This window comes from Mesocricetus auratus, unplaced genomic scaffold, assembly GCF_017639785.1.
Source record: "Mesocricetus auratus isolate SY011 unplaced genomic scaffold, BCM_Maur_2.0 Super-Scaffold_100021, whole genome shotgun sequence".
NCBI classification, from domain to species: domain Eukaryota; kingdom Metazoa; phylum Chordata; class Mammalia; order Rodentia; family Cricetidae; genus Mesocricetus; species Mesocricetus auratus.
In genome coordinates, this window is record NW_024429202.1 from 29,517,940 (window position 1) to 29,543,807 (window position 25,868).

The 25,868-nt window shown below is 46.4% G+C and overlaps 1 protein-coding gene across 1 annotated transcript; it reads left to right on the forward strand.

The window, feature by feature from the left end:
* Window positions 1–237: 237 nt before the first annotated feature.
* Window positions 238–25,354, forward strand: Cnga3 (cyclic nucleotide gated channel subunit alpha 3). The gene is made up of 5 exons (XM_040729615.1): window positions 238–369; window positions 11,614–11,793; window positions 19,359–19,466; window positions 19,642–19,748; window positions 22,220–25,354. Exons 1-5 carry the CDS (start codon window positions 269–271, stop codon window positions 23,617–23,619), a joined length of 1,896 nt encoding a protein of 631 aa, XP_040585549.1. The 5' UTR covers window positions 238–268; the 3' UTR covers window positions 23,620–25,354.
* The last annotated feature ends 514 nt before the right edge of the window (window positions 25,355–25,868 follow it).

Here is a 25,868-nt window from a genome sequence, read left to right on the forward strand (position 1 = left end):
CTCCAATTTTGTTACTTTCTCTAGGCTAGTTCAGTCTACCACTGAGTTGAACAACCAGCTTTAAAAGCTGTTTTGGGGCCGGGTGGTGCGCATGCCTTTAATTCCAGCACTCGGGAGGCAGAGGCAGGTGGGTCTCTGTGAGTTCGAGACCAGCCTGGTCTACAAGAGCTAGTGGTTTAAGTTGGCTTTGTGGATGCCTGATGATGTCTCTACTTTGTGTTCACATTTTAGAAGCAACCTTGGAGTGGAATGTGACAAGTTTGTGAAGATGGCCAAGGTCAACACTCAATACTCCCAGCCCTCCCTGACCCACAGTTCAGTAAAGACCCCAGACAGAGATCTCAGTCACGTTGAGAATGGCCTTGGCAGGTATGATGGGCTCTTTGTTTCTTGTGGGTTTATGAATTATTCCCATGACTGAGACTAAGAAGTGTGTCTTAGTGTTGGCCAGCCACAGGACGGTATTGGGGCATTCACAGTTCATTGTACTCTCTTAGTTTCTTCTATTCTTGAGATCAAATACTCTGACCAAAGCAACTTAAGGAGAAGAGGTTTGTTGTGGCTCATAGTTCAAGGGTACAATCCATCATGTTGGGGAAGCTATTAGGTGACTGCTACATTTATTAATTTTTTCTAACCTTTATTTTGTTTTATTATAATTACGGGTGTGTACAGTGCATATGTGGAGGTCAGAGGACAGCTTTCAGGAGTTGGTTCTCTCCCCCCACCATGGGGGTTCCAGAAATCAAACTCATCTTTTCAGATTTGCATGGCAAGAACCTTCACCTGCTGAGTCATCTCTAGAGTCCATGGTTCTTAAGTTCTTACTGAGAGGACTGAGTTGAACCATGAGAAACTTTCTTATCCTTGTCATTTTGTCCTACCATTATAGAATGGCCCAGCCCATCTAAAACTAGAAATTTCTCCCTGCTATGGAAATGCATGGTAACTGATGACTCAAAACAGCTATGGCAGTCCCTCATTCCCCCATCCCTCATCCATCATTTCTTCTCAGTCCCTCATTCCCCATCCCTGATCCATCGTTTCTTCTCAGTCCCTCATTCCCCCATCCCTGATCCATCGTTTCTTCTCAGTCCCTCATTCCCCCATCCCTCATCCATCGTTTCTTCTCAGTCCCTCATTCCCCATCCCTCATCCATCATTTCTTCTCAGTCCCTCATTCCCCCATCCCTGATCCATCGTTTCTTCTCAGTCCCTCATTCCCCCATCCCTCATCCATCATTTCTTCTCCGTTGCAAGCCTCCATTCCTTTCTCAGATGCATGCTTGCTCTTTTCTTTGTCTAGGCTCTTAATCCTCAGGTCCAGAGTGAACTCTTAACAAATGCAATGGTTAGTATTGGTAGTCAACTTAACAGGCTCTAGAATTACCTAGGAGACAAACTTCTGAGCATGTGTGGGAGGGAGCTTCTGTATTAGGTTAACTGAGGTGTAAAAAAGAGGCTATGTGTAGATTTTATGATAATTCTACAATTTTATGTAATGGACTTGGGCATCTGAAGATGAGAGTATTGTCTGAGGTGGGGATCCTGGAGTATATTCTATGAACAGCTATGTATCCATCAGGCATCACCTAATGTATTTGTTTTTGTAAGCTCACATGTTTGTGTGTCAGGTTATCTTAGAGTGTCATCTACACTCAAGGCTAGGGATGTAGCCCAGTTGGTTGAATTCTTGCCTAGCTAACATACATACAGCCCTGGGTTTGGTAGTAAGTTGCAGCATCAGCCCAAATGTTTGCCTAACCAGAAAGCATTGTGGACTCTGTCCTGACTGTGCCTTGACAGTAACCTATGAGCCCCGTCTGACTTGTGAGATCATGAGAGCTCTTGATCATCTGCCAAACACAAAGCCACCACACAAAGCCATGCTAACTCCCTACCATGGGCCTCTGGCTCCTAGCAGTCTTGCTGCAGGATTCCACTGTGTTCTGAGCAGGTGAAAGTCATATCATGGTCAAGGGATCTGAACTGATGTCCTTGGAAAATGCTACTTGCCATCCTAAATTTGGATCTTGGACATCACCCAAAGACTTTTGTGTTAATGCTTCTGTCTAAGGGTGGCACTAGGAGAAGGCAGAACTCTTAAGAGGTGGGCTTTGTGCGAGGACCTAAAGTCATTGGACTCATAGCCCCAAGGGAAGCTGTGGGACTCAGGACCTCTAATTTTTGCTCCACTGTGTATGATGGGCTGCCATATATATGTATGTATGTATGTATGTATGTATGTATGTATATATATACATATATATATATATCTTGAAATACCATAAATAAAAGTGTCTTAATCTGAGCATGGTGGCACACGCCTACAATCTCAGTTTTCAGAAACCAGAGAAGGGCAATCAGGAGTTCAACTTTAGGGACATAAGAAAACATGTCTCACAAACGTCTTGAATTTTCTTTCCTTCTTAGTTGTTTGATTCCATTTTAAGATACTGCAATAGCAAAAGACTCTTCAGAGTGTACTACAGAGAATTACAATTAGGTCTGAGAGTACCCCAAATCGAGACCATAGAGGACACTGAGACAGAGGCTGTTCCTTGAGGCTACAGGATTTTTTTCTTGGTTTTTCAAGACAGGGTTTCTCTGTAGTTTTGGAGACTGTCCTGGAACTCGCTCTGTAGACCAGGCTGGCCTTGAACTCACAGAGATCCACTTGTCTCGGCCTCCTGAGTGCTGGAATTAAAGACATATGCCACCCCCCCCAGTGAGACTATTAACAAGCAGATAAATAGATGGCAGCTTGGCAAAGGGTTCTGGAGAGGAAACCAGGGCCCATGTGGCAGAAGTGTGAGTCTCTTGTACCTTTCTGAGGATGGGGGAAGTTGTGCAGCTCAAGCTTGCAGCCAAGCTCTCTGATTCCCAGGCAGGAGTCAGAGAAGGGGGTGGGGAGCAGGATGTGTGCCCACCAGTACCCATTTTGATGTAAACTCACTTCCCTGGTGAGAGGTGCCTGTTATCTGGAGACTCACAGGGTCTTAGCAAGGGCCGCTTAGACAGGAAGCGGAATGCTATAAGGTGCTGTGGCCTGAGCAGCCACTGGAGTCTAACATTGTGTACATACAAGAAATTCCAGAATATTCCTTGGGATCAGAAAGGAGAACCCAGCATGTGTTCAAGATGAAACTAAAGCTGCCTTGGGACAGAGGCAGAGTCTATATCTATGCAGGGCTTCTCAACCCAGCCTAGAATTTATTTATTCTCCATGTAAGATTGAACAAATAGGACTGGGCAGATGGTTCAGTGGCTAAGAGCACACTAGCTGTTCTTCCAGAGGATCAGGGTTCAATTCTCAGCACCCACATGGTGGCTCACAGTACCCGGGGATCTGATGCCCTCCTCTGGCCTCTCAGGCACAAGTCACATATGTGGTGCACAGACATACATGTAGGCAAAACGCTCATGTATATAAAAATTTTAAAGCAGATTTACAAAGGACTCTGATACATACACAAAACATTGTGAGTCTAAAAATCACTATTTTAGGGGAAGAAATTGTGTTTGGACAGACCTCGTCATTACATTCAAATCACAGTCCCTTGGGGGAGCTCTTGGAATAAATAATTAAGACTTCTGTACTGAACTAGAATACATTGTTTGTTCCCAATCATAAAATGGGGCTGTCATCTCATGTGCCACCAGTCCTTCCCTAAATGCCCCTAGGGAGACAGAACTACCAATGTTTTATCCCCTGAGACAGACTTACCACAAGATCTCTCACCACACTGAAGGCCCAGTTTTCCTTTTTATTAAGTTATTAGAATGGTTTTCCTAAGGGAACATCACAAGAAAGAATGAAAATGCTTCCTTCAAATGAATATATATATATATACATATATATCTTGAAAATACTAGAAATAAAAGTGTCTCAATATGAGCATGGTGGCATATGCCTACAATCCTAGTTTTTGGAAGCCAGAGAAGTGCAGTCAGGAGTTCAAGGCCAACCTTGGTGACATAAGAAAACATGTCTCACAAAAGTCTTGATTTTTCTTTTCTTCTTAGCTGTTTGACTCCATTGTAAGATACTACAATAGCAAAAGACTCTTCAGAGTGTACTACAGAGAATTACAATGAGATCTGAGGGCACCCCAAATCCCCACCTATCTCCTGATGTAGCTGTTTTGATGGAGCTTTGGGGTGCAGGGGCCTGTGTCTTACAGAAAAGAGGTTTCTTCACGCTGCTGTCTGAGCAGAACCCAAAGCAATTATCACCAAAGAAAACCATTTTCACGCTGCTTCTCAGGGATCTTAAAAGTGCACTGTCTTCTGTTCCCCGGTCACATGTGCCCAGTGGAGTCATTCAGGGTCCTCGGGACTTGAGAAGAATAGTGTCATGTTCTCTAGCTTTGTGCCAGCAGATCATGTGTGTTTGCTCTCCTGTCCCCATGTCCTGAATAAGACAAGATGATACACAGAGTGCTCTGATGTTTATGGCACCTCTGTCCTTGCCCAGTAACTGGTGACATGGGAAACCTTCCCAGCACTCACTTCCCTCTACACACATATTTAGAGATTGAATGTCACAATCTGAAATTTCTCTTGTGTTTAAAAGTCATTTCAATGTATTGTACCAGTTGTCATTGTCCTTGTTGACTTCAAGGAGTCTCTCACACTGGTACCACCCAGAGGGAAACTGATCTCCTCAGAACAGGTTTCATACATGACTGACAATTCATCAGGACACCTTGTTGGAGATACTGGAGCCAGGATATAGACGGGCTAATAACAGGCAGGACTGTGCCTTCATCAAAATGACTTACCCCAGGACTCCAAACATGGACTTGGGGAATGATTGGACCTCTTAGTCCCTCTTCCCAATGAGGCCATATTAAGTAAATCTTTTTCTGCTTTTCACTATTAAATTGTCTCTTTAATTGGCTTATTTAGGACAGGTGACTGAGGGTGGCTTGCCAGAGATGTCAGGGTCCAGCCTGACACTATTAACTCCAGTAACAGTTTGTTCTTAGAAGGCAACATCATTACACCTGAAGTCATCACCAAGTTGGTGTCATGCTGTTCCCTGGCAGCCCTTTCTGCCTCCTGCCTCTCAGTTTCTTGGAAGGATCTAGATCCCCATCATTTCACTGCCTACCTACTTTATCCTCATCAATACCTGTGTCTTCCTGAGGGCTCAAATGTCACCTCAAACACTCAGTTCCTCTCTGCTCTGTCCATCTCCCTCCCAAGTGTTTGGTAAGATAAGTGTCTCTGAGAAGAAATGACAGTCATGAAGTTGGCAGTGAGGATTACCTTCCTGGAAGTCTGTTGTTGGGGAATGTCACATGGAACAGCCATGGAATGTGCGTTACTAGCTGGTAGGAATTCTTAAGCTCATTGTAATCTGATAGGACCACCATGTATGTATGTTCCTTGTTGAGCTGAGCATCTTTGGAGGATGTGGGCTATAATTAGATTTGCTGTATAAATGCCCCCAGAGACTTACCAAAGTTAGAGGCCACTGAAAAACAATCAGTAGCAGAATTTCAGGCATTATGAAGTAAGGAAGGAGTTGCATCAAGAAGAAAGTCATTCCTTGGATTTCCTTCAGTCATATCATAGAAGGTTCTCCTCATCCTTTGGTGATAAATGTACCTGTCAGGGATGGAGTATTGGAATAACACTTAAATCAACATGGGTTTGCACATTTTCTTTCTTTATAAAAGAAACTTAAGTCACGAGAGGGTGAGTGACCAGCCCTCAGGTTACCCAGTGGACAGGTACTAGAATAAGAAATTAAATCCAGCCTCCTGGCTGTCCACTCGGCCACCTACCTGAAAGTAGGTGGGAGGCAATCTGTAAGCAGTGTCTGACAGCTCTGCCTTGCCCACCTTACCTGTCACAAGTTTGAGTCTTTTACTGCATATGCCAGGAAGTCTGGCACTATGCAATGACAGGCAGGAGGCTAAGTGGAAATGCTTGGTGGGCTGCATGGAGCCTAGAATTCGTAGAGCTCATGGTCGGGACAGAACACCTCCATCTATAGAAAGAATTGCCTCTGGATCTTCCAGACACACGTGCTCTGACCACAGCTCTAGGCATCAGCCGCTGCCCATCTCCCATGGCATTCCAACTTCTCAGATTCAAAGACTCAAGAAAGACACGTTTTCCTCCTGACACTGCATCCTGAAACTGACCAAGGCACTGTGGGATATGCCTCCAATCTTGACTGTCAGCAGAATGTCAGGAGGGCAACCATAGCAGTTGCAGTGCAGCAGGATCTGTGGCGGTGTCTCTTCTGGGCACAGCGGTGAAATGCAAGCTGTCTCTTAAGGGTGTGGGGGAGATTTGTATCCAGTGGTTGAGACCCATGTAAGGCAGCCAGGCGAATCAGAGCCACGTCTCTGACAGCATGCCACAGGGATCCATCCTTAGCTATATCCCATTAAACTTTGTTTTCATTCACGTTGTCAGTTAAAACACAAAGGACAGCTTTTGAAATGGAATGACATTAGAATCACCCCTTTGCCATCTGGCCTTGTGACCTCAGGAAAGTTACTTAAACCCTCTGCACTTGTATTTTCTCTTTTCCAGCATCATTGCTTGGATACATGGCAAACTGGTTGTAGCTGATGCACAGTAATCTGTCAATCAATGGTGTGTGTTTTTGTTGTATTTGTGAACATGTTGGGAGATGGCAGGGGAATGATTCCTCTGCACACCAAAGATCGCAAAACATCACATGACTCAGATAAACGGGGAAGCCTAATATTCAACTATAAAAAAAAATCCATCATACCGGTGCAAGTTGAAGACATCGGAGTCACCAACAACTTGTGTTGTAAGGCTTTGAGACTTGGCTGATACCAACAACAACACACAAACCAACACATACTTCCTGGTTTGGTCTCAGTAATCACAGGGTGCTCTTGGTTTCACTACATGGCTAAGCTAGACCTCAGTAAGTTGACCGTGATGAAGAGAGACTTGAACCTGAGAAAGAATGAATGGGGCCGGGCGTTGGTGGCTTACGCCTTTAATCCCAGCACTTGGGAGGCAGAGGCAGGCGGATCTCTGTGAGTTTGAGGCCAGCCTGGTCTACAAGAGCTAGTTCCAGGACAGCCTCCAAAGCCATAGAGAAACCCTGTCTCAAAAAACAAAAACAAAACAAAAAACAAAAAAGAATGAATGGGATCTGTGACCTGAACAGCCTGAGTTTGTATTGGTCCCCATCACTGAAGGTGGCCAACACAACAGATGAGTCGGTCTAATTCCATGTGGTTCCACAGGAAAAAAAATGACCTTGCTGGGAGGAAGCTGGGAGAAGAGGGTGCATGCGGGCAATTGTGGCTATCCAAAGACATCCTAGATAGCATGGAAATAATGAGTCCCCACCCCACCCTCACACACCTCATCCCTGTGGGTGGCCTGTGGCGAGAAGGGACTCAGCACCTGGGATTCAAGGACTCTAATCTCTCACCACAGGGAGTAAAGCTTTCCCCTGACTTAATGTTTACCTTCAACCACCTCGTTAAGAAAGCCGATTAGTTTGGAATAGGCCACGTGATAGAATTAATTTGCCTTGTTGGGTTTCCTCAAGAGTCATAGAGTGAAGTGCAGATCCCTGGGTGACACTGCCTGACTGGTTTTTAATCAGGCTGGTCAAATTCAGCCTTAGGAGGTTTTTAAAGAGAGAGAAATGCTCCTGGACACACTCCTGGTCTATTCAAGGTAGTTCATCAGATACGAGGCTCCACTACCCGCGCGGACCTGTGGTCTCCTGCCCTATCAACACCTGTGCTGTCCACCCTGAATGCATAGATGGAGTAACTCCTCCTTACTGTTGCATTGCTGGGGACAGAGACCGTTTGACAAAGGATGAGTGAATTTGTTGTTTTTTTTTTTTTAAACACTGCTCAGATTATTTTAACTATGCTTGGAGGAGTAGGCCAAATTCATACAATGACCCAGAGTGGTAGGAAAGCTGCCAGACAAGTACATAAGTGTTCAGAAAGTATATCCACAGCACACAGAGTAGGAAGGGAGGCCTCTAGAAGGAGGTAGACCAGACGCAGAAGTCAGTGACATCTTGGAAGTAAAAATCTTTGCGCCAAAAGCATTGCATGGAAACATCTGTTCTGGTCCAAGATGGCAGGTCTTGGGACTTCCTCTGGCCCCAATCTCTGATGGAGATCATGCTAACACTTTCTGTGGGTTCCCCTGCCTTCACTTAACTCATATATGGTAACTGATCAAAAAACTGCTGTCCTTGGTCAGATCTGCTGTAAAGGAAGTGACAGTATGGCTCAGTGGGTAAAGGTGCCTTGCTGTCAAGCCTGAAGACCTGAGTTCTGTCCCTGGAATACACCAGTGGAAAGCCAAAACATACTCCCACAAGTTGTCCCCTGATCTCCACACTTGCATGGTAGGTACACACACACACACACACACACACACACACACACACACACACACACACAGAGCAAAACCAAATAAGTAAATGTAAAAGGAAGGGTCATGTTATCTCAGAAGTCAAGATTTACTATGGTTGGAAGTAGGGCCTCTGGTTTGAGAATCTGCAATGGTGTTTTTCCTCCTGCTGCCAGCGTCTCCCCATCTCACTCCTGACTGACTGAGAGGTGGATGAGCTTGAAATCAATTAGCATGCTGCATATTTGATTTCCTAGGTCTCACTCACCATGTGAGGAGACATCTTCCACACCGCAGCCAGGGATCGCCATGGAGACCCAAGGACTGGCTGGATCTGCACGGAGCTTATTCACAAGCCAGGGGCCCGTCAGGTAATGAACCCTGCACAATCTTCACCTTGGAAAAATAGGGACTGAGGCACAAAGATTGTGGGATACCTCAGAAGGCGTGTTAGATAGGGTTGAAGATTTGCAGACCAGGGCAAGGAGCAGAGCACCCTAGAATCTATCAGTGACTAACTCCTATCTCTTCTTGAACCAGACGATCTGAGCTCAGAAAAGTCAAAGACGAATAGCTTTAGTTTGAAATGACTTTAATAAAAAATAGCATGGAGTGTTTCTCAGTCCTGGAGACACTCATAACAAATCCAAAAGAGGCCGTGTGAGGCTGGGTAGCCAGGAGAGGACATTGGGCAGACATAGTGGGATGCTGAGGATGTTGTTTCCTGAAGTAGCACTGGAAGGTTTCTTAGTATGTCTAGACTCTGGCACGCATCCTTGCAAAAGCACCCGACAGACTGGCAAATCTCTAAACTCTACCTCTCTCCAGGGATACCTGACTTTATCCAGCAGTAGCACATAAAAAAGTCACTCCGCCCTTCGGAGCGAGCCTCATTTGAAAGTGCTTCTAACAGTGCTGGCTGCAGGGGTAGCTGGAGCCGTAGAATTCCCAGCAGCCATCTCATGCAGATGCTCCACAATGCAACTTTCTTAAGCCAGCCATCTATAGTGCTGGTTAGGCTGATGGTCAAATGAGTCAATTGGTGAATTTACTTATCCATTTTCTTTCTCTTATTTATTATCTAGGTGTTCGTTGTATTTTTACTTGTAGAAAATGTTATTCTACTCTGGAGTGTGTGGTGTGGTATGTGTGTGTGTGTGTGAGAGAGAGAGAGAGAGAGAGAGAGAGAGAGAGAGAGAGAGAGAGAGAGAGATTAAGTGTTTCTCAGTTGCTGTCCACCTTAAGTCTCTACCTTAAGTCACTGAGTTTGAGGTCACTGCCTAGCCACCGATCTCCAGAGGTCTTCCTGTCTCTATCCCTTAGAACTCAGATAACAGACATATACCATCCCACTGGCTTTTCCATGGGTGTTGGGATCCAAGATATGTGTCTTTATTCTTACACGGCAAGAATGTTATTTACTAAGCCATCTCAGCAGACCCTCTATTTTGATTTTTTAAGGAGCTGGTTGTAGTTGGGTATCAAAATGGTTTCCAACATCTTATATCAATAAGACTTGCTCTCTCGAGTCTCTGGTTGCAAAGAAGAAAGCATCTTCGAGTCAGTGCAAATGTAAAGACCTCAGGTATACTGGACAGGGCACTGTTTCAGGATAGCCATGTGGTCTGTGGTAGAGATGAAGCCATGGAGACAGAGTAGGGGCCTGGGAGGCAGCTGCAAGAGTATAATTAGGGTCAAGGTATTTAGCAATTCATGACTTGGTTGCAGGTTGCTTAGGTCTGAATGTATTAGGAACACCATATGTGGAGGTCTCTATAGATACGGAATGGAAGAAACCAGAGAGAGAGGCAAAAACAGAGAAATAGAGGCAGGGGGAAGGAAAGCTTGAGAGATGACTCAGTGTTAAGAGAACCTGCTGCTCTTACAGAGTACCCAGGTTCAGTTCTCACATAAGCTGGCTCACAACACTCTTTGGACACCTACATACATATGGTGTGTGTGTGTGTGTGTGTGTGTGTGTATGCACACGTGCACATGAGCATTGGCACACACACACACACACACACACACACAAAGAATAAAACTACAAAAGCAAAGAAATGGGGTTGAGCCTATCTTCTCCCTCTCTGGTGAAAACATAAGAGGTGAGCAGCACGGTAGGTGCAGGCTTCCCAAAGAATGTTCCAGCTAGGATATGCTCTAGAGACGTGGGCTGCAACCTCAGAGACTGAGCCCATAGCAGGGTCTGATATTAGGATAGGGCTCAGACACATTGCAAAGGTACTTCTGCACCAGACTGAACCAAGTCCTGGAGCTTATGAGAAAAATAATGACTAGAATATACTTGTGTGGGGGAGGGGCTCACACTCTATATGGATGCTTGTTCATTGTCTGAGAGAATACCTGTCAAGAAGTCACTTAAGGGAAGGGGGCTTATTATGACTTACAATTCCATCACAGTGAGGGTGGCACAGGGGGCAGCTGGCACACTGCATGAGCAGTTGGGAAGCAGAAAACAAAGGGAAGCAGGGCTGGTCATTACATCAAAGCCTGTCCCCCCAGTGACCCACTCTCTCCACCAAGGCTAGCAGTCACACAGTCTTTCTAAACAGTGCCACCAACTGGAGACCAAGTGTTGAAACACATGAACCTATGGGGGACATTTCCCATTTAGACCACAAGGATTGTCTACTTCCACTGTTCCTATGCCTAGCAATATTTTTCAAAGTTTTTTTAAAATTTTATCTGTATGTTTTGCCTGGCATGTATGTATTGCACTGTGTGAGTGTCTTGTGCCCATTGACGTCAGATGAGGGCATCCAATCCCCTAGAACTGGAATTACAAATGTTGCAAGCTGTTTGGAACCAAACTCAGGCCCTCTTCAAAAGCAGCAAGCGCTCTTAACTGATGAGCTATCCAGTTCTCATTTAATAACCCTAACAAGAGATCTGCTTTGGGCAGAAGGAATAATGAGTAGAAATGCTTGCTAATGCCCCATTGGACAGAGCATGGCTGTGGGAGATTTGAAAGGACAAGGCCATAATAAAGAAATAGCATCATTTATCAATGAGACTCTCCCCAAGACTGGAGAAGGAAGGGAAGAAGGGGAGAAAAGGACATAGTAGAGATAGAATTCTGAGTCGCAGTCCCCAATCTCACCTCCACTGCTCACCTCTGCTTCTTCGGGCCCCTCAAGGCCAGAGTAGGGTCTTTTTCTTGTCCTTTATGCTCTGGCCACTGCCTATCCTTTCTCCTTCCAGGGTGTCACGCCTCATCATCTCACTTCGTGCCTGGGCTGCCAGGCACTTACACCATGAGGACCAGAGACCTGATTCCTTCTTGGACCGTTTCCATGGAGCTGAGCTGAATGAGGTGTCCATCCAGGAAAGCAATGCCCAGCCCAACGAAGGCGGACAGGAACCACCAGATACAGGGAAAGGGTAAGAAACAGAAAACAGGAAGAGGGCTACCTGTACACCAGCTGCACACCAGCTGAGACAGCTGAGAAGCACATGGGTCCAGCTTAGATGCCCCGAGGAGACCCCTGTGAGCATCTGTCCTTCAGGGAGTACTACATACTCTAGATGGCCAGCTTAACTCACTGAATTCCAGGTCAGTGAAAGACCCTGTCTTACAAAGAGTAGATAGTGCTAGGGTAGGTGGTTCTGTGGTAAAGAGTGCTGGCTATTGTTTGAGAGGACTCAGGTTCAATTCCCAGCACCCACATGTTGACTCACAACCATTTGTATCTCCAATCCCAGGGAATTTGATATCTTTTGGCCTCCATGGGCACAGCATGCACACGGGACACAGATGTGCATGCAGGCAAAACACATGTACACATAAATAAAAAAAGGAAACAAAAAATAATGGTATGTGGTACTTGAGAAGTGACACTGAGGTTGTCTTCTGATTTTCACACATATACTTGTGTGCATGTGCACGCACGCACACACACACACACACACACACACACACACACACACACACACACCCTACAAGTGTTCAGGGACTTTTCTGCCGATAAACCCAGATTCAGTTTTCTGTACTGAAGAAAGTCATCTTCAGTGTTCTATTGCTGTGAAGAGACCCCATAACCAACTCTTATAAGAGAAAGCATTTAATTGGGGGCTTGGTTGTAGTTTCAGAGAGTTAGTCCATGACCATCAAGGCAGGAGCACGATGGTGGGAGAACATGGAGGCAGGCAGGTGTGGTTCTGGAGAACTAGATGAGAGCTACATCCTCATCCATAGCCAACAAGAGAGACTCTGGGCCTGGCATGGGCTTTTGAAACCCCAAAGCCTAGCCCCAACGACAGGCTTCCTCCAACAAGGCCACTTCTCCTAATCCTTTTAATCCTATAAAGAGTTCCACTTCCTGGTGACCAAGCATTCTTATTCAAACCATCACAAAAGGTGTCAAGGTCCTGGCTGAGGTTCAAGGGCCCACTGGAGAGGCATGCTCATGTGTGAGGTTCCCTACAGGCGGCAGCTGCAAACCCTTGTGGGTTTGTAGGGGTCCAGGGTCCTGACCAGGACGAGAGCAGAGCAGAACCAGTCATTGGAGACCCTGATGGAGTGTAGAGACACAGAGACACAAGAGAAATGGCAAATGGGCCAGGAAGAGGAGATCTGAGGGATGGGGCCACGTCCTTGGGAAGCACAGGGCCTCACACTCTGCCTTTCCCATTTGAGCCTCAAACTCTATTCTGTTGAGGATGACCTTGAGTTTCTGATCCTCCTGCCTCCATCTGCATAGTGTTGGGTTTCTAGTGTCCATACTGGCTCTTGCGGTGCTCAAGATCAAACTCAGGGCTTCGTGTATGCTCAGCAAACAGTCTATAAACGGAGCCACACCCCAACCCAGAAAAGAGTTACTAGCCTTTTGTTTGTCCCTGAGCAGGACCGTGGGCTGGGCACTACAGCAGGCCCAGAAAAGGACACAGTGGGACCACTGCTCTCTGCACTTGCTTGCTTTTCAGCTGAAGGCAGTCTGGAACTTTCTACAGCTAGCTGGACTGGCTCAATTTGTTTTAAGTAAATAAAGACTTCCTTAGGTAATCTGATTAAATTATCCTCCTCCAACCTTAGACTAATGGAGATGGATGCTGTACTGAAATACATAATCCCCGTGTGACCAAATAGTGGAGGACTGGGTGAGAACCACTCAGGGCTAGACCACAGATGCCTGGCTACTCACCAGAAGGCCCGGGGTGGCAGATGGATGGGACAGTGTAGGATGGGGACTTCATGGAGAAGGAGGGTTTTGAATTTTTGGAGGCCAAGTCCCAGCTGCCAAGCGAAATATCTACTGAGATACTTCCTCCTCGTGGATCTAGTGTTGTGGAAGTAAGGCCACTCTACCCCAGGAGATGGGTGCCCTCTCCACCACTCCCAGGAATTTCAAGTCAGTGAGGAATTTTCAGACCAGTAGAACAACCCAGAAACAAGCATCTGAGGCCACGTCTTAAACAGGGAGAGGAAGTCTTTGGCGAAGTTAGCCAGATTAGCGTAGAAGAAGCACATTTAGTCAGGCTGTGGCATCACCAACCATTTCCCGCACCCCCCCCAGTGGTCTCCTATGAGCAATTTACAGCAACTGGCTGATAAGCGAGGTACCCTCTTAGCTCTGTGAGGTCACCTGGCTTTCTTACCCCTTGTGTCAGAAGCTTGTCCTGGCAGCAATGAGAAGAACACCTGTGGGATGCTGTGACGGGGAGTATCTAATGTGTGTCAAACCAGCCCCTACCTTCTACCGCATTCCTGGGTGGACCACAGATGCGGGCCATAGGCCTGAGGCTGTGAGATTCCTGAAGGGGTCGGGAGCAGAGGGGATATAAACCTAAGCCTGGAGATGTGTTTGTCAATCTTCTGGCCTGCTGATTGGAAGACAGAAGTTACTGTGACTAAATTCTGAAGAAGCAGTACCCTGGAGAGCCATATCTGGTCTGTGTAGATGAGAATAGGAAATAGCTTCTCCTTGGGGAGTGTGCGCCCTCCCCCTATAATGTAGAAGGCAGAGTCCCTTCACCTGCAAAGCATGGAAGGCCAGAAGGTAGAGGTGCCACTGAGTCCTGTAGTGATAAAGGCTCACTATCCTGTTGGGGGGGGCGGGGCGAATAGAAGGGAACTGAGTAGAATTTGAAGCTCGGAAATTAGATGGGATTCAAACCATTAATCCTGTTTATCCAGAAGCCTGGGTTTATCCAAGTGCTTTTCCTCTCTTCCCCCAAGCTTGTCCCCACACCTAAGCATGCATGCATGCATGCATGCATGTGCACGCGTGCACACACACATACACAAACACACACACACGCACACACACTGTGTTCCTGACAATAACAATACCCTGTGAGCAGAAAGTTGTGAACAGAAATGCTAGGGAGAAGTGGGTGGAGTTGCTGGCATTGTCACCTCAGGCAAAAATGGACCTGAGTCATTGAAACCATCCCCATTGGCCTGGCCCAGGGCCAGGAATGATGCTAACACTTGGCAGCAACCCACAGGAAGAATAAGCACCCAAGCCCCAGCCAGGTATGCTGGCTTTCACCTTCCTCAATCCCAGGAGCCACCCCACCACCCCTACCACCCCTCACCACCCCACTCCTACATAGAATCCCACTTTGGAAGGGTGACCAGCCTCTTGGAAGGGTGACCTGCCATGCCTAGGTTCTGTCACAGATCCTGAGCTGGCAGATGAGTTCATTCAGTGTGTGAATAAGACAGTGCTACGCAAATGCCCTGTGTGAATGAGAGTGAGATTGCCCATGGGCAACAGCAGACTTGCATGGGCACACAGACCGAGGCTTCTGCCTCTTGGGAATGTCCTCACTGAAGATGAGAGGGAGCCATCAGCAGCAGTAAGAAATACCAATTGCTTGACTTGCCGTTGGCAAAGGGCCAGAGCTTGGTTCTTATTTTCTTCTCGCTCTGTTCTTTGAGTAGAACTCTAATTCCTTCAGACCACAGGTGACAATTCTCTCCGGGCCTCTTTCTTCAAGTCTCCTTCCCATTTCTACTATCTTTATTTGGTCCCTAAATATGGTATAACTTCTCCCTCTGGGATCAAATTGCTCTCAGCTCAAAACCATTGGTATTAGTATAGGATTTGGGGGCAGTGATCTAGGGGTTCAGCTGGATGATTCTGGACTAGGTTCTCAGTGGTTGGGAAGCAGGGGTTTTGAAAAGCCCAAACATATATGACACAGAGCCTCAAGGCCTGGCCAAAGGAAGCCGAAGCGCTGTGCAGCTGCAAGTGAGCCCAATAAGCTTGTGGGCAGCGCCCTCTGCTGGTGGCACTCATTAAGATCACTCCAGTAGGTACAAGGAGACAGGACCAGTGACTTGTTTTCTGTGCTTCTTGATTAACAAATTGAAGAACTCTTTGTTCTTATCCATTATCAAAAGATAAAATTATTCTTACTATCTCAATTCTGTTTCATCCACAACTCTGCAATCAGGTGGCCTCCAAACCAAATTGGGCAGTGTTTAAGGCAGGGATGAGGTACAACTGCAACTCAGTTGGCTGGAGCTTAGCAGTCTGTCCTATTCGAGTCAGGTGGCCACGTGTGACTGTTCCTATGAAAGCTTTAGTTAAATTAAAACGTTTTAAAAGAATGTATTTATTAGCCGGGCGTTGGTGGCACATGCCTTTAATCCCAGCACTCGGGAGGCAGAGGCAGGTGGATCTCTGTGAGTTCAAGGCCAGCCTGGTCTACAGAGCAAGTTCCAGGACAGCCTCCAAAACAATACAGAAAAACCCTGTCTCAAAAAACCAAAAAAAAGTATTTATTACCAAAACTTTGAAGGGTTAGGCTGGCATAATAACTCACACTGAGGACAGATATGGTGTCAGGAACAAAGAAATGCCACAGCTGCTGCTTCTGCGTCTTCCTCCTCCTCCTCCTCCTCCTCCTCCTCTTCCTCCTCCTCCTCCTCTTCCTCCTCCTCCTCATCCTCATCCTTCTCCTCCATGATCCTAGGCCCATCAGCCTAGGCATGGTACCACCCACAGTGGGCTGGCTCCCCCCACATCAATCATCAGTCAAGACAATTCCCCACAGATGTGGCCAGAGGCCAACCTGATCTGAACAGTCCCTCAGTCCTGCCTTTCCTATACACCAGGCCAATCAGCTAAGGGACAGTGCTGCCCACAGTGGGCTGTGGGCACATCAATCATCAGTCAAGACAACTTCTCACAGATGTGTCAGCAGGTCCTAATACCCCAATTCAGACTCCCTCTAATGCCTCTGGGCTACCAAGTTAACAGGTAAACCTAACTCGGACAACAGGTCCCAAGAGTTTGAACAGTTGACACTTGTTTTCCTTCTTTCTCTTCCTCCTCCTTTTCCTTGCACACGCATATGTATGTCTGTGTCTGTGTGGGTGCACACATTTGTATATGTGGAAACATGAAATTGAGTCAGCTGCCTCCCTCCATTACTCTTTGCTGTGTTTTCTGAAGTAGGGCCTCTCACTGAACCTGGAGCTCACCAATTCTAAACAGGCTTATCCCCAGAATGCCCTGTCTCTACCTCTCAAGTGCTGGGATTACAGGCAGTCCCCATGTCTGCCCAGCTAGCACATGGGTTCTTAGTATCCAAACTCTGGTCTTTATGCTTGTGCAGAAAGCACTCTGCCTACCCAGCCAGTGTCACAGCCCTGCCACAGTATGGTAAAGCTAGGGACTGCAGTGCATTACAGCCAGCAAGAACATGGGGAACTGAGTCCTGCCAACACTAAAAACAAGCAAGAAACAGGGAAAAGGGCTCCTCTAAAACCTCCAGAGAAGATCACAGCTCTGTTTGATTTTTCTCTGGTGAGACCCATTCTTGACTTTCTATCTATAGGTCTACAAAATAACAGGTTCATCTTTAAAATCACATGTTCTTCTCTTTATCTTCTCTTCAACTATTGTTTAAAATCCCTTTATGGTCTGCTTATCTTGGTTTGGTTTGTTCTGGTTCCTCAGACAGTGTCCTAATGAGCTTCAGCTGTCAACTTGACACAGTCCAGAGTCATTTGAGGGAGTCTGAACTGGGAGGATTTCCTAACCAACTAACCCTGTTGCCATATCTGTGAGGGATTGTCTTGATTGATGGCTGGTGTATGAGGATCCAGTCCACCGTGGGTGGCACCGTCCCTACGCTAGTGGACCTGGGTGTGTGAGAAAGCTAGCTGTCTTCCTACAGTTCCTGCTTCAGGTTCTGAGGTGATATATTGTTTAGGATCTAATAAATCTTGCCTGGAGACCAGAATGCAAAGCTAGCCACAGCCATAGAGACCAGGAAGTGGTGGCATACACCCTTAATCCCAGGACTCAGGAGACAGAGGCAGATGGATCTCTGTGAGTTCAAGGCCACCCCTGGGCTATGTGCAAGTGACTCCATCTAAAAGAGAAACAGAGCTCACACATTTAATCCCAGCACTGGAGGGTATATAAGGAGCTTAGTGCAGTCTGAGACTTGGTGTGAAGCAGTGTAGTTTGGATGCAATCTGAGGTTCGGTGGATTGCCCCTTCTGTCTGAGCATTGGTAGAGGTAAAAACTTTCTAGTCCTGGCCACTTTGCTTCTCGGATCTTCAGTTTGAACCCCAGTATCTGTCTCTGGGTTTTTATTATTTGTGCTATAAGGTTCCTTCCCTGACCTGAAAGTGCAAGCTGAAATAAACCCTTTCTTTCCCTCAGATTGCTTTAGGTCGTGGTATTTATCACAGCAACAGAAGCAAACTAGATCAGATAGGATGTCCTGTATAGTAAAGGCTGGTCTTGAGCTTAATCCTCCTGCCTCAGCCTCCTAAGTGCTGAGACTGCAGGCAGGTACCCCCATACATGACCATCGTAGTCAGTTTTTTAGCAGCCCCTACTCAATCAGTTGGCATGACATATGATTTTTTAAACCCTGTATGGCATTTCTTCCTTGTATGTGAATTTCAGTATATAACCTGTTGCATCAAAATGTCTCTGGTCTCAGGCTGCATGTAACTTTCCAGGGACTAGTGGAAGTGGATGGTAAACATAAAACATTAGCCTGAGCCTCTAATTTCTCAGCACTTTAATGGAGAGGTTTACCCCAGACTTCTAGAGTAATAGATAGTCATAATGAAATAAGTAACTCTGTCTTATCCCAAATACAGTGAGAAGTAGAGATAGTGAGGGCCCAGGTCACTCTTCGGGGCTTCCAAGTTCAGTCTTGTGGAACTTCCTCAGAGACACTGGGTGCTCTTGGGAGTTGTCCTTCTGTATATATGTTCCTCTTATTGGTTAATGAATAAAGCATCGTTTGGCTAGTGGCCAGGCAGGAAGGACAGGCGGGGCTACCAGATGAAGAGAATTTTGGGAAGTATAGGCAGAAAGGAGTCATCATGTAGAGCCTGGGAAGAGAGGAGGCCCAAGGTATTCTCCAGTAAGATAAGACCACATGGAAATACATAGATTAATAGAAATGAGTTCATAATTAAGACAGAGCTAGCCAATAAGAAGTGCAAGCCACCGGCCAGCAATTTTATAATTTACATAAGTCTTGTGTGTTTATTTGGGGCTCTCAGGGGTGGCAGGACCCTGCCAGGACAAAGAACCCCACATTACAGAGTGCTGTCTACACAAACTTCCAGCCTCAGTTATGCAAAGGACAACTGGCATGTTCCCTCATTGGCACTCAGTCACATTGCCATGCTGCCTTTTCATTCCAGGATGAACCCTGAAGGAAAAGAATGATGCCCCAGGGAACATCACCATCAAGATTTTACAGTCAGTCATGGAGGTTCGGCCCAGAGGGGAGGACCTCCAAGTCTAGCCTGACTCCCAGTCTATCTCTCCCCACCCCCACCCCATCCCCCCACCCCCGCTGTCCTGCACAGAGGCATGCCATATGACCCTCTTGGAATGGAGAAGATCCTCTTGTAACTTCTTCAGCCTCAACCTAAAATCGCTCTCAGGTCACTGAGCTAACCCCTTAGTTCCCGCAAAGCCTTTCCACACATAGTGCTGTACGTCTGTTTTCCCAGAAGGAAGAAGGATGCCATCGTGGTGGACCCTTCTAGCAACATCTACTATCGCTGGCTGACCGTCATTGCCCTGCCGGTCTTCTACAACTGGTGTCTGCTTGTGTGCAGGTAGGAGCAGGGACATCATTTTTGGAGGCCAGGGCGGAAACTGCTACATTACATGTGTAGCACTGCAGGAAGAACTGAGACTGGATACGAGGAGTCCATTCACAGCACAGGGAGGGGAGGGTCTGTGCTCTGACACTCAGCGGGTCTTGTCACATCTCACACTTGGCTTCTGCAGGGCCTGTTTTGATGAGCTTCAGTTAGAGCATCTGATACTGTGGTTGGTCCTGGACTACGCTGCAGACGTCCTTTATGTTGTAGACATGCTGGTTCGAGCCCGGACAGGTGAGTGTGCCCCAAGCCCAAGGATTTAACTAGACCTGGTCTCAGACCTTCAGTAAGGGGGTCCAGTGTACCCAGGAAGATCCACAATAGCAGACTGGATGTTGCCAATCTTTGACCGAGATGTGCCTGGGAGATCGGAGCTCCACCAAACACAGAGTGGGTACTGGTATCTTGATGGTCAGTTATGCTAAACCCTTCAACAAGACCTGAGCATGGATTAAGACACATCACCTTTGAGATATGCTGCCCAATGTTCTATGAGCAAGTCAAGCTGGCTCTCTGGACCTCATTTTTTGTCACCTGTGACATAGAACTAAACTGCCATCACAAAAGACATTTTCAGTACTGACTTTGTGAGGTAGCACTCAGTTCGGTCTGGGAATTCCTCTCTTCAGACATGTGGAAGATCCAGGAACCACACACTACTCTGTTGTTCTCAGAGGAGTGTCACAATTTATTTTTATTATTTTTTTTTAAATTTCATTTAATTTTAATTAAGTGATGTGTGTGTGTGTGTGTGAGAGAGAGAGAGAGAGAGAGAGGGTTTGTGCACATGAGTGTAGTGCCCATGGAGACCAGAAGAGGGCATCATTCCCTCATGGAGCTGGAGTGACAGGCATTTGTGAGCTACTGGACACGGGCTGGGAACTGAATTCAGATCCTCTGAAAGAGCACCAAGTACTTGTAACTGCTGAGTCATCTCCCCAGCCCCTCAAAGAAGAACTGAAACTCAAAACAGGGCCTAGGAAGATGAGTTTTTCCAAACAGGCTCTGGTTGGGCTTGAGACCCACCTATGTGTGAGAATTGAGTCTGCCTAGCTTTCATGGATCTTTTTCTAATGTGCACAAATACCTCCCCTTGTAGAGGCCCTTCTTGTTGCGTCTAAGATTTTGGAACTCACACACACACTCCCATGCCCAAGGGAAACGCACCAAATTGCAGCAGCAAACCACAATGCACAAATCCTCTCAGCTCACCTTGCTTTCTCATTAGAACATGAAACAAATAACAAGGTTGTCTTCACCTTTCTGATTCAGAAACCAAGGCGCTCCATCCTTGTCACACCATAGTCAGGCCAGACTGGCAACTCCTGCTTCCGTCCGCATTGGTACCCAGCATCTCAACTTAGAAGCCCTCCAGCACACAGCTTGAGGTTGGCATGGATGAGCTCTGCTGCAGTGCATTAGCATAAATAGGCACAGTGGTCTGTGAGTGGCCGCTGAGACCCTGCCCTGTGTCTTATACAAGCTTCAGTGGGACAGCGTGCCCGCATTCAGAAATCAACTCCACCCCTTGTTGTAACTTGGATAGTGTCAACGCCAGACTCCACAGGAAGTGGGGGAGACAGAGGCCAAGAAACCAGGTGGCCATGATCACAGTCCAAAAGGAAAAGATCTTCAGACTTGGGAGAATCATAAAAGGGAGAGAAGTCCAAAAGTCAGGATGCGACACAAGGCTTTCCGTAAGCACACGCACAAGCACCCGAGATGTACAGACCCTGCATCTGGAGAGCCAATTGACTGGATAGAAAATACTTGAAAAAAAGTTCTGTGACCAACATTTAGAGATTTTACTTTTCCTTGTCATTATCCCCACATGGCCCAAAATGACTTTGTGGCATTTATGCTGTATGTATTGGATACTATAAGGAACCTAGAGAGGATTTTAAAATAATCGAGATGATATACATGGGTAATACGCAAATGAGACATCATTCTATGGAAGGCACCTACCTAAGCATCTAAGGATTTTGATTTCCTTGGGAGGAAAGAGGTGAAGGGGATCCTGGAACCAGTCGCCTTTGGATCCAGAAAGGCAATTATTTAACAAGAATAACCTGAGGAAAAGGGTAACTGGAACTTTTAAAGGTCAGCAGAAGCAACACCTTGAACTTGTAAAAGAGCCTCGTGTCTTAAGCTCTGGGGGACAAGCCCTGAAATATTTCACTGGACATCATAGTTGGTGAGATCAGTTTGGTAGGCTTTTATCTGAGTTTTTAAAGTTTGATGATCAGTATTTTCAAGCATACACAGAAAGCAGAGAGAATAGCATTAGGAATGCTCCCATTCCCTCACCCAGTCTCAGTTGGGCACACTCTCTAATATCTGTTTATCTTTTAAAACTCAATCCTCATTCTTTGCTGTCATCTCACAGCCAGTCTATTTTCAAAGTTACTCAATCTATGATTTTTAAACCTGAATAGAGAATTGGGAACTCTTAGCTATAAAGCCCTAGCTTATACAAGGTCCTAGGCTCAATTCCCAGCAGAGGAAAAAAAATTTAACAGACGAGATTAGAACATTATAGAAAACATACCAGAGTGGGTTTCAACACTTGTATGCTATGTCTGATAATTGTTTCTATCACATACACATCACTGTCTGTTGTGTAACTGTGATGGGAAATGTCTTTCTATAGCTAATTTAAGCCTCTTTGATGCCCAAGTGACCTCTCCCTTCTCCCTCCTTAGGTTTTCTTGAGCAAGGCTTAATGGTCAGGGATACCAAAAGGCTGTGGAAACATTACGCAAAGACCTTACACTTTAAGCTGGACATCCTGTCTCTCATCCCCACAGACCTGGCTTATTTAAAGTTGGGCATAAACTACCCGGAACTGAGGTTCAACCGTCTACTGAAGTTCTCTCGAATCTTTGAATTCTTTGACCGCACAGAGACAAGGACCAACTACCCCAATGTGTTCAGGATAGGAAACTTGGTTCTGTACATCCTCATCATCATCCACTGGAATGCCTGTATCTACTTTGCCATTTCCAAGTTCATAGGTTTTGGGACAGACTCCTGGGTCTATCCAAACATCTCCAAGCCAGAGTATGGGCGTCTCTCCAGGAAGTACATTTATAGTCTCTACTGGTCCACCTTGACCCTGACCACCATTGGTGAGACCCCACCCCCTGTGAAAGATGAGGAGTATCTCTTTGTGGTCATAGACTTCCTGGTGGGTGTTTTGATCTTTGCCACTATCGTAGGAAACGTGGGCTCCATGATTTCCAACATGAATGCTTCAAGAGCAGAGTTCCAGGCTAAGATTGACTCCATCAAGCAGTATATGCACTTCCGGAAGGTAACCAAGGACTTGGAGACTCGGGTTATCCGGTGGTTTGACTATCTGTGGGCTAATAGGAAGACAGTGGATGAAAAGGAGGTGCTCAAGAGTCTCCCAGACAAGCTGAAGGCTGAGATCGCCATCAACGTGCACCTGGACACCCTGAAGAAAGTCCGAATCTTCCAGGACTGCGAGGCGGGGCTGCTGGTGGAGTTGGTGCTGAAGCTTCGCCCCACGGTGTTCAGCCCTGGGGATTACATATGCAAAAAGGGGGACATTGGAAGGGAGATGTACATCATCAAGGAGGGCAAGCTGGCTGTGGTGGCTGATGACGGGGTCACCCAGTTTGTGGTCCTCAGCGATGGCAGTTACTTTGGGGAGATCAGCATCTTAAACATTAAGGGGAGCAAGTCAGGGAACCGCAGGACGGCCAACATCAGGAGCATTGGCTACTCAGATCTGTTCTGCCTTTCCAAGGACGATCTGATGGAGGCCCTCACGGAATACCCAGATGCTAAGAAGGCCCTGGAGGAAAAGGGTCGACAGATTCTGATGAAGGACAACCTAATTGATGAGGACCTGGTCAAGGCCAGGGAAGGTACCAGAGACATTGAGGAGAAGGTGGACTACCTGGAGTCATCCTTGGATACCCTGCAGACAAAGTTTGCACGACTCCTGGCTGAGTACAGTGCCTCGCAGATGAAGCTGAAACAGCGCCTCAGCCATCTGGAGAGCCAGATGAATGTGAGGGGTCATGGCTTCTCATCTGATGGGGAGAGTTCTGGGGATGCTGCAAAGACAGAGTGAGAAATGCAGGTGGTTATCTGCCTCCTGCCTCCCACAGCCAGTTATCTGCAGCTGAGTGGTACAGGGCTTGGCTGGGGATTTACCTCAGTGCTATTTATCCCTTGCAAGTGGTGTGACTGCAAGAGAGAACCTTGGTTTCCTCATCTAGGAAATAGGACTCATGAGTGTCAACTCTATGGGATTCCAGATTATCTTGAGGTCTACATGATACATGGCAAAGGGTTTGGGCTTTGGAAAGTGCAAAGTGTTCCCAATCAAGTGTGTTATATGGTATGTGTACGAGATATGTGGGTATGTGCAGTTGGTTATGGAGGCCAGGCAACGGTGTTGGACCCCCCTGGGCTGGAGTTACATACTGTTGTAAGCTGCCCAATGTGGGTGCTGGGATCCTGTCTTAGGGTTATTATTGCTATGAAGAAACACCTTAACCAAAAGCAAGTTGGAGAGGAAAGGTTTGTTTGGTTTATACTTCCACAGTATAGTCCATCACTGGAAAGTCGGGGCAGGAACTCAAACAGGGCAGGACCCTGGAGGCCGGAGTGAATGCAGAGGTCATGGAGGATGCTGCTTACTGGCTTGTTCTTCATGGCTTGCTAACACTGCTTACTTATAGATCCCAGGACCACCAGCCTAGGAGTGGTTCCACCTACAATGGGCTGGACCCTCCTACATCTACCACTAACTAGGAAGATGCTTTATGGGTTTGCCTACAGCTGGGTCTTATGGAAGATTTTTCTCAGTTGAGGCTCCTTCCTCTCAGATGACTCTAGCTTGTGTCAAGTTGAGATTAAAAAACCAACCAGCACAGATCCAAACTCACAGCCCTTCCCATATTTGCTAAAGTGAAGGTCTTGCTGTGTTGCTCAGTCCAACCTTCAACTCCTGTGCCCAAATGATGTTCCCAAGAAGCAGGGACAGCCGGGCGTTGGTGGCGCACGCCTTTAATTCCAGCACTCAGGAGGCAGAGGCAGGTGGATACCTGTGAGTTAGAGGCCAGTCTGATCTACAGAGCAAGTTCCAGGACAACCTCCAAAGCAATACAGAGAAACCCAGTCTCAAACAAAGCAAAACAAAACAAAACAAAGCAAAACAAACATAAAAGCTGAGACCCATGGACAATGCCCTTTTAACCTACACCTTTTCCTTAAAGAAGCTTCAAGCCCCGATCCCCTGCCCCATGGAATTGCATCCTCAAGCAAAAGTGCTTATCTATTGGAAAGCTTGTACATCACAAGACCTATTTTTAGCTAACAACCAGAACTCCATTCACATTTTTGCCCTTAGGTTCTGTGACTGTGAGTTATTTGTTCAGTGTTCCATCCTCCAATGCATGTTGTAAGTTCTTCCCTTCCCATCTTCATTTCTTCTTTCTCTTTCCTTCTATCCTTCCTTCCTCTCCATCCTTCTCCTGTGCTCCCTCTTCTTCCTCTTTCTTTCTATCAAACAAAATTCCCCCGACCCTTGCTTTGAGACAATGTTAAAGTCTCAGGGGCCAAATGTCATAATCTATAATTGAGTCCTAATGTTGTTCATGCAAAAGACACTCTATGATCAATTATGCATTTGTGTCTCTTCTTGTGGGTCACATGATCATTTCTTGTGGGCCATCTGCTATTTAATCCTTTTAAATGGTTAGAAGATGTATTAAAGAGCATGGATTCAACTTCATATCATCAACAAAATGTAATCAATAAATGTTATATATTTTATAAAATTAAATATTTATAACAATGAATATATTTTAACAGACTTATCTATCAATTATGTATACATCCATATTTATATAGGAAATATAAAGACCTGGATTAAAATCTGCTAACACTCCTGCTTCAGCTCTTGTCATACGGGAAGAGTCAGCACCAGAATGCACTCCTAGGGCAGTGGCTTCTCTAGGAAGACCAGGCGACGATGAACAAGGATGGTGTACACTCCATGGGAAGGGACAAACACAACCAGAAGTGGAAGAGATAGTGCCCTGGGTACACACAGACATGTGCAGATGCTTGCTGTAGCCCTGGTTCTAAAAGCAACAGAAAAGAACCGAACTATCAGGATGCGTGAACAAAAGAAAACTACGGAACACACTGGGTGTTCTACCAAAGGGAATTTATCAGAGGGAGTTGACCGTGGGGACAGACTGAAACAGCAGGTGGGGGCTAAGGCTATTGGGGTGGTAAATGCACGGAGGAGCTGTCCATCCCTGGGGTCTGGAGCTAAGAGAAGAAAAGGTGCTCAGAGGAGTTGCCCCA